Source organism: Grammomys surdaster, unplaced genomic scaffold (genome assembly GCF_004785775.1).
Source record: "Grammomys surdaster isolate TR1022 unplaced genomic scaffold, NIH_TR_1.0 958, whole genome shotgun sequence".
Classification (NCBI taxonomy): Eukaryota; Metazoa; Chordata; class Mammalia; order Rodentia; family Muridae; genus Grammomys; species Grammomys surdaster.
In genome coordinates, this window is record NW_021605377.1 from 189950 (window position 1) to 201923 (window position 11974).

An 11974-nucleotide genomic window follows, 5' to 3' on the forward strand; every position below is an offset into this window, starting at 1 on the left:
TTCCTTCCTTCCTTCCTTCCTTCCTTCCTTCCTTCCTTCCTTCCTTCCTTTTCTCCCTCCTTCCCTTCCTTTTCTCTTTCCCTTCCTTCTATTTCTTTCTGTCCCTCTCTCTACTTCCTTTCCTTTCTTTTCCTTCCTTCCTTCCTTCCTTCCTTCCTTCCTTCCTTCCTTCCTTCCTTCCTTCCTTCCTTTGTTCTCATTTTTTTAGAGACAGTTTTATTCCATAGCTCTACCTGGTCTGGAACTTACTTTATAAATCAGGCTGGCCTCAAACTTGCAGTAGTCTTCCTGACTCTGTCTCCTGAGTAGTCCAGGTGTGTTTCACACCCAGCTTGCCTACATAATTTCTGGGAAGAGCTCATCCTAACGTGAGGACAAAGTTCACCTCCTCATACTTTTTAATCTGTTTAAGTAGTGCTTGGCTGCAGGATACACTTCTGTGTGGCCGCTCTTCTGCTCTGTGCACTGAGCCATGACTGACTCCCTTTCCCTACACACTCAAGTAGGACAGGATGTGGTTTCTGGAGTCTTCATAATCTTTGTTACCCTGCTCCAGAAGGATCCATGCTGAAGTGCAGTACTCATGACTAATGACATCACTGTAAATGTGGAACAAACAGTAGGTTCTAGAGAAAAGGATTGCTTCCTAAAACTCGATTCCATCCATGTAAAGAATCTTATTTCAAACAATACTTGCTTTGTTTCTTTTGTGTGGCCCTATTACACTTGGATGGACTCATCCTAAGTTCATGATCATGGCTGGCAAGTTGATTTTCTACTTGCACACTTATTTTTTTCACAACTTGCTTTCTTTTTTTTATTGGATGTTTTATTTACATTTCATATACTTGCACACTTATAAAGGGGGGGTTCGTTCCACCTCAGTGTACCCTAACATTTATCCATATTGTGTTTTCTTTGGGCAGTACACAGAACTCATGGGTGGAGAATTTCTGTTATGCGACATTAGTTACTAGAAGAGAACATCTCTGGCCAGGCATCCTGACATCCTTGTATAGACTTATCACTAAACCTCAGAGGAAAAGGAGCCCATGCAACAGATAAAATCATTAGAAAAGCAGTATCACCCTTCTCTGGGGAACTGAAGGAATATTGATAGTAAGAGATAATACTGCTTCATCGGGCTTACTAAATACACCACAATCAGAAAACCACAATCTTAAATGCATATTAAATAAAGTAAACCCAAATCTGAGAGCATTACAGAAATCTCTTCCTCATCTCTTCCTACCTTGTGAAAAGTCACATTTATCCAGGCAAGATGGCTCTCTTACCATGCACTTCAAGATCAAATGAACAGCTGTCAAATTTATCCTTGTAGGTGACCTCACACCTGTAATTTCCTGCATAGTTCTCTTTGGCCTTGATGATCTGCATCTCGAATGTGTATATCTGCAACAAAAAGGCATCCAAACATACTTAGACCAACCTTGATGGCCAAGATAGATGCTCTCCTACCTTAACAAATTTCTCAGTATTGGTATAAAGATGGGACTATATCTATATCCAGAATGTGGGTCTCAGTCTAGAAGGATGAATGTGTCCCACAGGTTCTAGACACAGCAAGGCAGTTGCAACAGGGTCTAGACCTAGGAATGAAATCTCTCAAAACTAAACTTGTGTCATGTAGCTATTTCCCCCAGGTTGGACCTGATCATTGCCATTTTGAATCAGGGAAGCTGTGAATCACCAACATGATCCAATCACAAGATGAAGCCTTCTTAACATTCCCTCATAGAGAGAATGGGGAGACTCTCAAGGCTTGTAAAACCCACAAGGCTCACAAGGCCCCTCCCTCTGGTTATCCAAGCAGTAAGCAATTACTGAGGGAGAGGAATTCTGCAGCGGTGTAGCTGTCCATAAGTTGAAAGACTTGGGTGATACAGCTTTTACGAATCATTGCCCATGCTGGGGCAAGGCATTCCAAGATGTAGCTCCTGATTTTCTCATGATGCCACAGCAAACACCTTGTGCATGCTCCTAGATATAACCCCAATGGAGTCATTGGTTCACCAAGCTGGACTTGGATGGTATCTCTTATTTGATGACATTATTTGATGTTTAATATCAATGTCTGATATCTGGGGGTGGGGGGGGCATAGAAATATACTCCCTAGGGAAAAAAATCATGCAGGAGCCTGAAATATCTTTCTACCCTGACAGAAAGGAATGGGCCAGGGGTTTAGGACCATACCCGAGTTTGCCTCTCGAAGGTCTCCTTCAGCTGCAGGTGCTTCCCAGCTTTGCTGGCCAGATCCATCCATTTCCCCTTGAACCATTTGACAGTGGGTTTTCTAAGAAGATCTTCAGCCTTAACTTTGGCTATAAAGGTGATGTTTGCACCTAGAGAAAGCACAAAGGACTTAATCTGGGATTTAGAAACTGGCTGCTTGTCTTGCTTTCAGCTGAAAGGAGTTGATGCTGCTCTGCTCTGTACAGAGTTGGGCTTATGTGTTCACAATGGCATAAGGGGGCACCGTGCTTTGTGGTAAGTATCCTGGAAGTCTTAGGAAAGTCCATCTGATCTGCTTTAGAAGTTTCTATGTATATGTATATATATATATGCATATATGTATCTATGCCTGTCTGTCTCTATAACTTTTACTAAGTAATATAGAATATATAAAATAATATATGTACTTAGTAATATACACTAATATATACATTATATATTATATATATAATGTATATGTAGGAGCCTATAATATATATATATTACATGATATATATATATATATATATATATATATATATATATATATATATATGATATCTCACTGAGAATTGAACCTTGATGCTTTGTGTGTGGTAGACAACTGCTTTACTACTGAGCCATATCCCCAGTCCATCTGAAAATTTTGAATGAGAAAAGAAGGGATGAAGAAATGGATGGAAAGAAATCTTTATATGTGGATTTGCATTTATGTGGAATAAAAGAAACATAAAAGACATACACGTCTGTATTAGTCAGGATGACGGGATGCCTGTAACTACAGGGTTATGACTGAGGTAAATCAATCTCTTTGAAGTGCCTTGACAGGACCATGGAATCACTGATTAGGCCCTGGGGACATCAGAAGTGCTTGGCCAGTCACCCGGCATCTCTGTTTCTTACAAGTACATACAAGGAGCCACATTTCTGCTTGTATACTAGGCCTGAGAGGAGAAACTCAGGGGTATAGTCATTATATGCTCATTTGTACAATATCTTATTGATATTCAAGTCTGATTCTGAACATCAGAATTTGTCAAATTAAAACCCGGGAGCAGCTCAGTTCCCCCCATCTCTGCGCTCCTGCTTATTGCCTTCACGGCATGTGGCTATCTGTTTGGTTAACTCCTCCTGTCTATTCCTATCTTCAGGCTATAATTTATGTGGATTCACATGACATACTGTCTCCTGATAGTATATCATGTAACGAACATTTCTGAATAAAAATTTCCACATCTGTAACATCTGTCTGTCCAGCTGCCCATGAGTCACAATGCATAGCTCATCGAGCACATGTACAGAGTTGTGGGCACCCTAAGCACCTTCTGGAGTGAGTCCTGTCATGGTGACAGCAGACACCAGTCTTCAGAGCTTCAGAGGCAGGCCTTATTACTTATTCTCATTTTACACAAGAAGAAACTGAGATGTAGTGAGGCCAAATACTCTGCCCTACTAGCAAGAAACAGAACCCGATCAAGTTGGCTCTAGGGTCCAGACATTGAGCTCCTGTGTGCTAAGAATTACAACGATAACTATCATCCATCTTCTGGGGTTATAAAATGTATAGTATAGAACTCATATACAATAGACTACTGCTAAATCGTAACAAGGAATACTGACACTACAACGGGTGTGGGCCTCAGAAATGTCGTGCTAATCAAAAGACTCCAATGCAGCAGGCCATATGTTACATAATTATTCCATTTGTATAAAATGAACAGGGTAGGTTTTCCATGGGGGGGAGGGGGACTAGGATTAGGAAATGGGGGATGGGACGTGGAGTAATGGGATGCTGGATCTCCTGGGGGGAATGAAAATATTTTGGAATGGCATGAATATGATGAATGTTCTCATGGCTACTGACGTCTCACATTGAAATGGCTTATTTTGTGATAGGTGGAAACGGGGAGGATTCCAGGCCAACACTCACCAACTTTCACCGATCCGGTTTGAGGTTTTTCAACAAACAGGGTGGACAGCTGGGAGTTGGCATTCTGTTTGTCCTGCTCCTCTCCGCCAGCAGGTGACTCACCGAGAGACCATTCTGAAAGCGGAAAGGAAGGCAGGGGTCATTCCAGGGCCATCGTCTCCTCAGGCTCACTTACCTGTTTGTCATTCTCCTCCATGCTGAGTCTTGGTCTTGCTCAATAAACCTAGATAAAATGACAGCATTCCCTTGTCCCCACCAACCACCTGTGGGGAGGGACAGATTCTCACTCTTACAGGGATGAGTCTTCCATGGGCAGACAAAGGAACAGTTTTCTAATTCCTGGAATAGTAAAACTTGGCAGGTAAGTTGTTTGCTGTTCTTGGTATTCTCACTGTTTCCCACTATCTAGACAGAGGCAGTGAAAGACACAGAGCAATTGGGGTGTCACTCCAGACGGCTGACTCTAAGGCCAAATCCAGAAAACGGAATCCAGAGAAACCAAAGAAGGCTGTTACTTTAAAGGTAAACTGCTCAGCGTAGGTCAGAGAACCAAGCCTGGCTTCCCACTTCTAGGTTCCTTGTGGTGCTCAGTGGGAAATTACATAGAGGTAAGTAAGTTACAGGGTCATGACCTGCATAAAGAACAGTGGGGTTGCCCTGCAAGGAAGAAAAATACAAAACAAAAAAACAAAAAGAGAGAAAGAGAGGAGAAACTGGTCAGAGCTTCCCCATAAAGAGAGACAAGCTGAAAGAGAAGCTTGTTTCGTATTTTCTAGTCTGCAAGGAGATACAAAGTTGACATGGGTCAGCAGTTAACTCCAGTGGGGGAGTGTGGAGGGTAGGAGGGGACTGTGGTGACATTCCCTCTCAGAGCCCAGTGCAGGCAGATTTCGGTTGTTGGCACTTGATAACTGGGGAAAGTGCCTGGGTCAACAAGTCTGGACTTGGTCATGGTTCATGGAAAGAGGGGAAGTGCACATTTAACCATTTTAGTTTTTGTATGTCAATCATGCTCAGTGCTAAGAATTCTTACGATGAGGTTAAGCGGAGTAGCCACTTGATTATGCGTTCTTAATTCCTGAGCTAAGGTTAAAGTCGTGCGCTGTGTCTTCGGTGTTAGTAGTAATAGTTAGTGGTGATCATCTGTGTAAGGGATATGAGGACAAGAATTCTCCTCTGTGTGCTCACTTCAATGTGTGGAGTGCCTGAGCCACTGACTGGCTCTTAGGCAGCCAGTGATGGGACCAGGTTATAATGAATGAACCATTCAATAACTTTAGAATCGTAGTTACAGCCAACAGTACGTGTTTGAAAACGTTTCAAATGTTATATTTACAATTATATACAGATGTAAATTATAACTTCCCAGAATGGAGACTGATCTCTGGTTATTTGTTCAGTGTTAAAAAAGGACGTTATGATGTATCAAATACATCTGTGGCATATGTGGCTGGATTCTTGAATGTTGTGCGTTGTATCATGCAAAGTTAATTGTCTCTCAACGCATTAGTCTTCTTACATGGGGAAATGTAATGGAAGGTTGCTGTGAACACTACAAACTGAATAAAACAGGGATTAGAATCAATACAGTCCCAGGAAAGAGTCATTAGTGCTTGTATAAGCTTGAGGTCCAGATGCCTTGTCAAGATGTGCTTGCTCACCTGAATCTTTTCTCTCCAGGGCCCGACTACCCAAACCTGAAAGGAAAGCATGATTTGGAGGATGCAGGAGAGGGGAGGAAGGAGGGAAGAGGGTGGCTGCGACCTCTGGGGCCACCCCTACACCCCATCTCTGTGTGTTATAGAGGAAGGAAGCTACAAGTTGGCTTGAATGGGAAATCAGTAGAATCCCAACTATGAAGGACTTGGTTAAGAATCTGCCCTCTTCAAAAGCAATGATACAATTAAAAAAATATAAATAAGGGGGTATATAGATGAAAATGGATGATAAACATTTCCATGCCTAAAATAACCATATCCAAGATTCCCTTCCTTCCTTCCTTCCTTCCTTCCTTCCTTTCTTCCTTCCTTCCTTCCTTCCTTCCTTCCTTCCTTCCTTCCTTTCTTTTTTCCTCCCTCCCCCTTTCTTTGTTTCTGACAGTGTCACCATGTGACTCAGGCTGGTCTTGAACTCACTCTGTAACCCATGCTAGTCTGCCCTTGTGATCCTCCTGCTTCAGTCTCCCCAGTACTGGGATTATGGGTGTGCACCACCACACCTGGCTAGAAATTCTTCCTTCTCAGGAACTTCTCATGGGAATCATCATAACAGCCAATGATGATGGTTTCCTCTCTTGCTCCCCTGAGTCTTTGCTACTACAGTAGATCAGTGAATTAATGAAGTTCAAAGTTGGGCCAGGGAGTCATCCTAACCTGGAGGCAGGGCACTCGGCGGAGAGGCCTCATCTTCCTCTGAAACAAGAAACAGGAGGAAAAAGTCAAGGAGGAGAGAACTTCATCCAAGAAACCTGGGGAAGAGGAGTCTGGAAAAGAAGAGAGAGACTACACAGAGCATTTTCAACCGCTGAGTGAGCCGTAGGAGGCCTCGCACCTGCAGGTAAACTTGGAGAAGGTAGGCAAAAACCAAACCAAACAGAAGGAGAATACAAAGAAGGGTGTGAGAGCTGGATAATTCAGATGAAAGCATAGATTTAAAAAAAAATGGAACTGTGCCAGAGTTTTTGTGACTGTAAGTCAGTGGGAAAATGGTGGAGGGGGTTTCCAAGGTTTTTTTTACTTCATAGTTAAAATCAATGGCAGATGTTATTCATATATCATATTCATTTAGATCCTGACACACACGCTTTTAGGGACTATTTGAGAGCTTGTTTCCACCCAGTGAACCCCAGAGTTTCCTATCTGTATTTAAGAAGCCGAAATTCAAGTTAATGAATATAAATTAATCAGTTCTATTAAGTTTAGTGGTAACCATATTCATAACTTTACAGCCATTTTCCCCAGATTGTATTGGTACTTCCAGCACTACGTGATTCAAAAATTACTCATGTAAATTTATAAATTCCAAAATATGTTGTGTAATACTTAAATGCTCAGAGGCACACTGAAATGTGCCCCTTCCTGACATACCTGTGTAGCAACACGTAGCTTTACATGTTTAAAGAGGCAGCTGGTAGTATTGGAAACTCTGACCCTTCCTTCCCAAAGCATGCAGGCTAAGATTTGCATAAATAATACATGTTGTACACTTTTCAAAATAGAACCTCAGAGGACCTTAGATGACCTCATACATAGTACACAGAAGATTCACATGCATAGAATATTTCCTACAAGCAGTTTAAAAATTACAGGGAAGGTAGGCTCCTGTGTGATCTACTGGAATATTTACAACAAATACTATTTTAGTGACTTTACATTACTCTCAACCGGGGATAAATCTTACCATTTCTTTAAACAAAAATGTTGTAACACAGGCATAGAGACACCCTAGTGTTTATTACCTCAAAACTCAGGAGGAGATTCACCTGAGTATAAACCTTGAGCTTGCTCAGTGGAAGACTTTAGTGATCAGAGAAGGTTGAAATATGCTGGGCTGAGCTTTCATATGTTATTGTGTCAGTTTCTTTGCACGTTCACTGGCACACATGTTGAAGACCTTTGTGAGTTCAGGTGTACTAGGAACGGACATGAGACAACGCACTTCTTAAACTCATTTCCCTTTGGAATTCTCTTCTCCTGGAATACTCATTAACATTCCAAAAACTGCACACCAAAAGCCACCCCTAAACTCTAAGGAGAGAGCTGGCCTGGAACTCACAAGCCTTAAACTGGAAATTCTCCCTGTCTTGGCCTCCTGAGAGCTGGGATTACTAGTCCTCATCTCTGTGATGGACCTTGGATGTTGAACATCTGACCTTAAACTCTTGAAGGCTGGTCTGGTTGAGTTCAATTGAATTGGGTGAAACAGAAAACTTCAGCTTTTCTTATCTACCATCAGAGGCAGATTCTGTTGCTAGGAAGAAAACTATATGAACCGTTTAGATTCTGTGACATTCAACACCATTTATACAAAAGATAGAATCTTAAAAATTAAAAAAAAAGACAAAAGAAACAGTGTAATATGGAAGTCACACTACCCTCCTCTCTCCTTGAAAGTGACTATGATCTTGATGAAAATTCTAACATATCCTATTGGGTTTACTAGAATACAACACACCTGAAGACAGAGTCTGTAGGCAGTAGGCTGTGTCCCCTAGCTGCACAGGAGGGGAATTTTATAAAGCAGACCTTGTTTATTTCTAGGTCATGGGAAAATAGCAGTTGTAGAGTCATGACAATGCTGGCTAACCAACTGAAGTTTCCCAGAAAGACGTCAGAGGAGAGAGAGGATTCAGCCACGCTCACAACCTAGGATCTCAGTGAGGTGCACATGAGTCCTCTGGGTTGTGTGTAAGTCCTGCTGTCAATCATGGCCATTTTATAGCCTGGAAGACATGTTTTCACTCTTTCAGGCTTTGTTGGACATACAATTATTTCTACCAGGCTGTCCTTGAACTCAAATTAATCCACCTGCCTCTGCCTCCCAAGTACAGGGATTGAAGGTGAGCGACACAGTACTGGGCTTCCTGCAGTTGATTTTAAATTGCCTGCTAATGTAAAAAATAATTTAAGCAAACCTCTTTAACTTTACTTAAAAATAATTTAAGTAAACCTCTGACAAATGTTGAAGCTCTAGAATGAAGACAGAAAGCATATAAAATATATATAGTTTATAACATCAACTAAACGTCAACTAAATACTGATGTAATGTCTTGTCTGATTTAGGCAAATTCATGAGTGCTTCAAGTAGGGCAGTCATGTCGAAATCACAACAGCAACAATAAAATATTGGAAGACAGCAACATCAGCTAACATCAATTCATCGTATTTTGAGTCATCTGCTTAACTCACACTGTTTAAAACATCACGTCCCTTTACATTTTGATGCTTACAAAGAAATCAGTATTCATCTTGTCATAAATACGTGTATTTAATCAGGTTTTTTTCTTTCCAAGCCTATTAAAGGTCAATGTTATATCTACTAATAGGTGTTTTAGAACTGGAAAATACAATGATGTTAATTTCTTAACAAAGTCCATGACCATGATGCTATGGCATTAGAATACATAGTAAAAGGAAAGGGAAAGTGTAAAAGGCATTTCTGCAGACGACTGGTTGATTGCCACCTATGGTAGTTTGAATAGGAATGCTTCGTCCACAGAGAGTGGCACTACTAGGAGGCGTGGCCTTGCTAGAGTGGGCGTGGCCTTGCTGGAGTAGGTGTGACCTTGCTGGAGGAAGTGTGTCAGTGTGAGGGTGAGCTTTGAAGTCTCATATGCTCAAGCTGCCCCCAGTGTGGTACACAGTCTCCTTCAGCTGCCTGTGGATCAAGGTGTAGAACCCTGCTCCTCCAGCACTGTGTCTGCTTGCAAGCTGCTAGGTTTCCCCGCCATGATGATAACTGACTAAGCCTCTGAAGCTGTAAGCCAGCCCGAATTAAATAGTTTCTTTTATAAGAGTTGCTGTGTCTCTTCCACAGTCACAGTGTCTCTTTACAGCAATAAAACCATTACTAAAACAATGTCTAAAGGTAAATTGCTTAAATATATTTAAGCATGTGAATAAAAAGCACCAGGGTCTTGTTATCATAGGTATAAAGAAACCTAAATGAAGAAAATGAGTTAATGGTTCTTTACAGAAATGGCATCTGTCAGGAGAGCTGCTGAGAATATCTGCTGACTCACTTCCTCATGTGCCAGTCACACTCATGCCCGGAGGAGGAGAGACTTCTGCTTAAGATATGTGAGAGATTGATTTTTGACAATTTATGTGGTAATGTTAATACTCTGGAAAGGCAAATACATTTTTATTTTCTTTATAACTACTACAAAAAGCAAGCATTTTTCTGGAAGAAAAACAAAAGGAGCAGTAATTATTTTAACCAAGCTTCCTGTTTTATCTATCATTCTATCTATCTATCTATATATATCTAATATATGTATATATATTAGATATATGTGTGTGTATCTGTGTGTCTCTGTGTGTGTCTGTGTATGTATGTATGTATGTGTGTGTGTGTGTGTGTTGCATACACACACACACACAACCTGAACTAATAGGATACTTTAAAAATTTATTTTTGGAGATAGGGTCTTACTTCCTTGGCTGGCCTGGAACTCAGTTTTCCTACTTCAGCCCCTCAAGTGCTAGGTTTATAGGTGTGCACTACTGTGACTAACTCAGAAACTCCTAATATGTTTGGAGAAGTTGGCAGATATAGCTAACACCCCAATTATAAGGTTAATGTCAAGACTAAGCAACTCTCCTTGGCTACAAAAAAAAATGAATTTTTTTCCTCAGAAAAATTTGAAGTTGTCCCAGAGTAATTCAGTCAAAAATAATCTTTTAAAATTGTTTTCTTTGTTTTCAGTGTTATCTGTATGAGTGTATGCCTGAACCTTTTGTAGGCAGTGCCAGTAGAGGCCAGAAGAGGTTGTCATAGCCCCCAGGACTGCGATTACAGATGGTTCTGAGCTGCCACCTAGGTGCCAGTAGACTAACCTGGGTCCTCTTGGAAGACAGTCAGTGTTCTTACCCACTGAGCCTTCTCTCCAGGGCAGCAAAATATTGTTAATAGTGATAGCCTTAGAGCTTATTTATATATGTTATATTTTCACTGCTGAGAGGACGAGAGGACATAGTAATAAAAGATAGCAGGGTAAGTTCAGAATTAATTTCCAGGTGTGACCATATTTAGAAGCTTTGAGCAAGTTGTTCTATATTACCCTCACCCACTATAAGTATACAGCTTGCCCAGCAAGTGAGAAATAGGAATAAAACTTTATCCAGAACACCACTGTTGGTATGGTCATCGGGCTAGCCAGTGTGGAAGTTCAATTGTTGATTCACTCTGCAAGTATTTATTGGAAGGTTGTCATGTGAGCTCCTGTGCCAGACGCTGCAGGGAACGGAGATGAGGAGACCAAAGAGATGTTAAGACATCGTGCCTGACCATCGAAAGGCAACCAGCTGGTTAGGGAAAGGCGTCAACCCTTAATACGTGACTAACTGGGGACAACCGTAAACGACAGAGGCAACGGGGTCCAAGAAAAATCAGGAGGAAGAAGGAAGGGTGGGAATGGGCCAAATGGTCAGGGTGAGCTGTCAAAGGACTGAAACCGGAGTTGGATAGTTCAATAAAAAAATTAAAAAGACCAAGAGTAGGAGGAAGCGAGCTGAAGACGACATGCTAGTTAATGCTGGAGGGAGGTGTGCAACCCGCAATCCTACTTAGCCTACAGGCTATTTCTTTCTTAAAACATATATATACATATTTAAAAGATTTATTTATTGTACGTATGTGAATGCACTGTCGCTCTCTTCAGACACGCTAGAAGAGGGCATCGGATTTCATTACAGATGGTTGTGAGCCACCATGTGGTTGCTGGGAATTAAACTCAGGACCTCTGAAAGAGCAGTCAGTGCTCTTAGCTGCTGAGCCAGCTCTCCAGCCCAAGGTGGTTTCTTTCATATTGCTCAGTATTTTCTTTAAATCTCCCTTGTCCTGGATGCAAATAGGTGGTTGTCGAAGAGAGAAACAAAACAAAACCATTTACCTAGCTACTTTTGTACATATATATATATGAAACCAGCTTGCTTGCCAAATATGAAGAGTAACTCTTTAAAAAACAAAAACAAAAACAAAGCAGGCAGCTTATGAACCTGGGCACATGACTGTAAGTAGGCATACCTTCAACTTCTATAAACAGAAGAAGAAGAAGAAGAAGAAGAAGAAGAAGAAGAAGAAGAAGAAG

At 41.2% G+C, this 11974-nt stretch overlaps 1 protein-coding gene across 1 annotated transcript in view; it reads right to left on the bottom strand.

Annotated features, from left to right (window-relative positions):
• Positions 1–4359, bottom strand: part of Mybpc1 (myosin binding protein C, slow type) — a 53252-nt gene extending 48893 nt beyond the window's left edge. Inside the window, exons 1-4 of the mRNA XM_028783035.1 lie at positions 4335–4359; positions 4164–4277; positions 2216–2364; positions 1296–1413 (exon numbers count right to left, since the gene is read on the bottom strand). Coding sequence (XP_028638868.1) covers positions 1296–1413; positions 2216–2364; positions 4164–4277; positions 4335–4359 — 406 coding nt within the window. The remainder of the gene's footprint in view (positions 1–1295; positions 1414–2215; positions 2365–4163; positions 4278–4334) is intronic.
• Positions 4360–11974: the final 7615 nt, after the last annotated feature.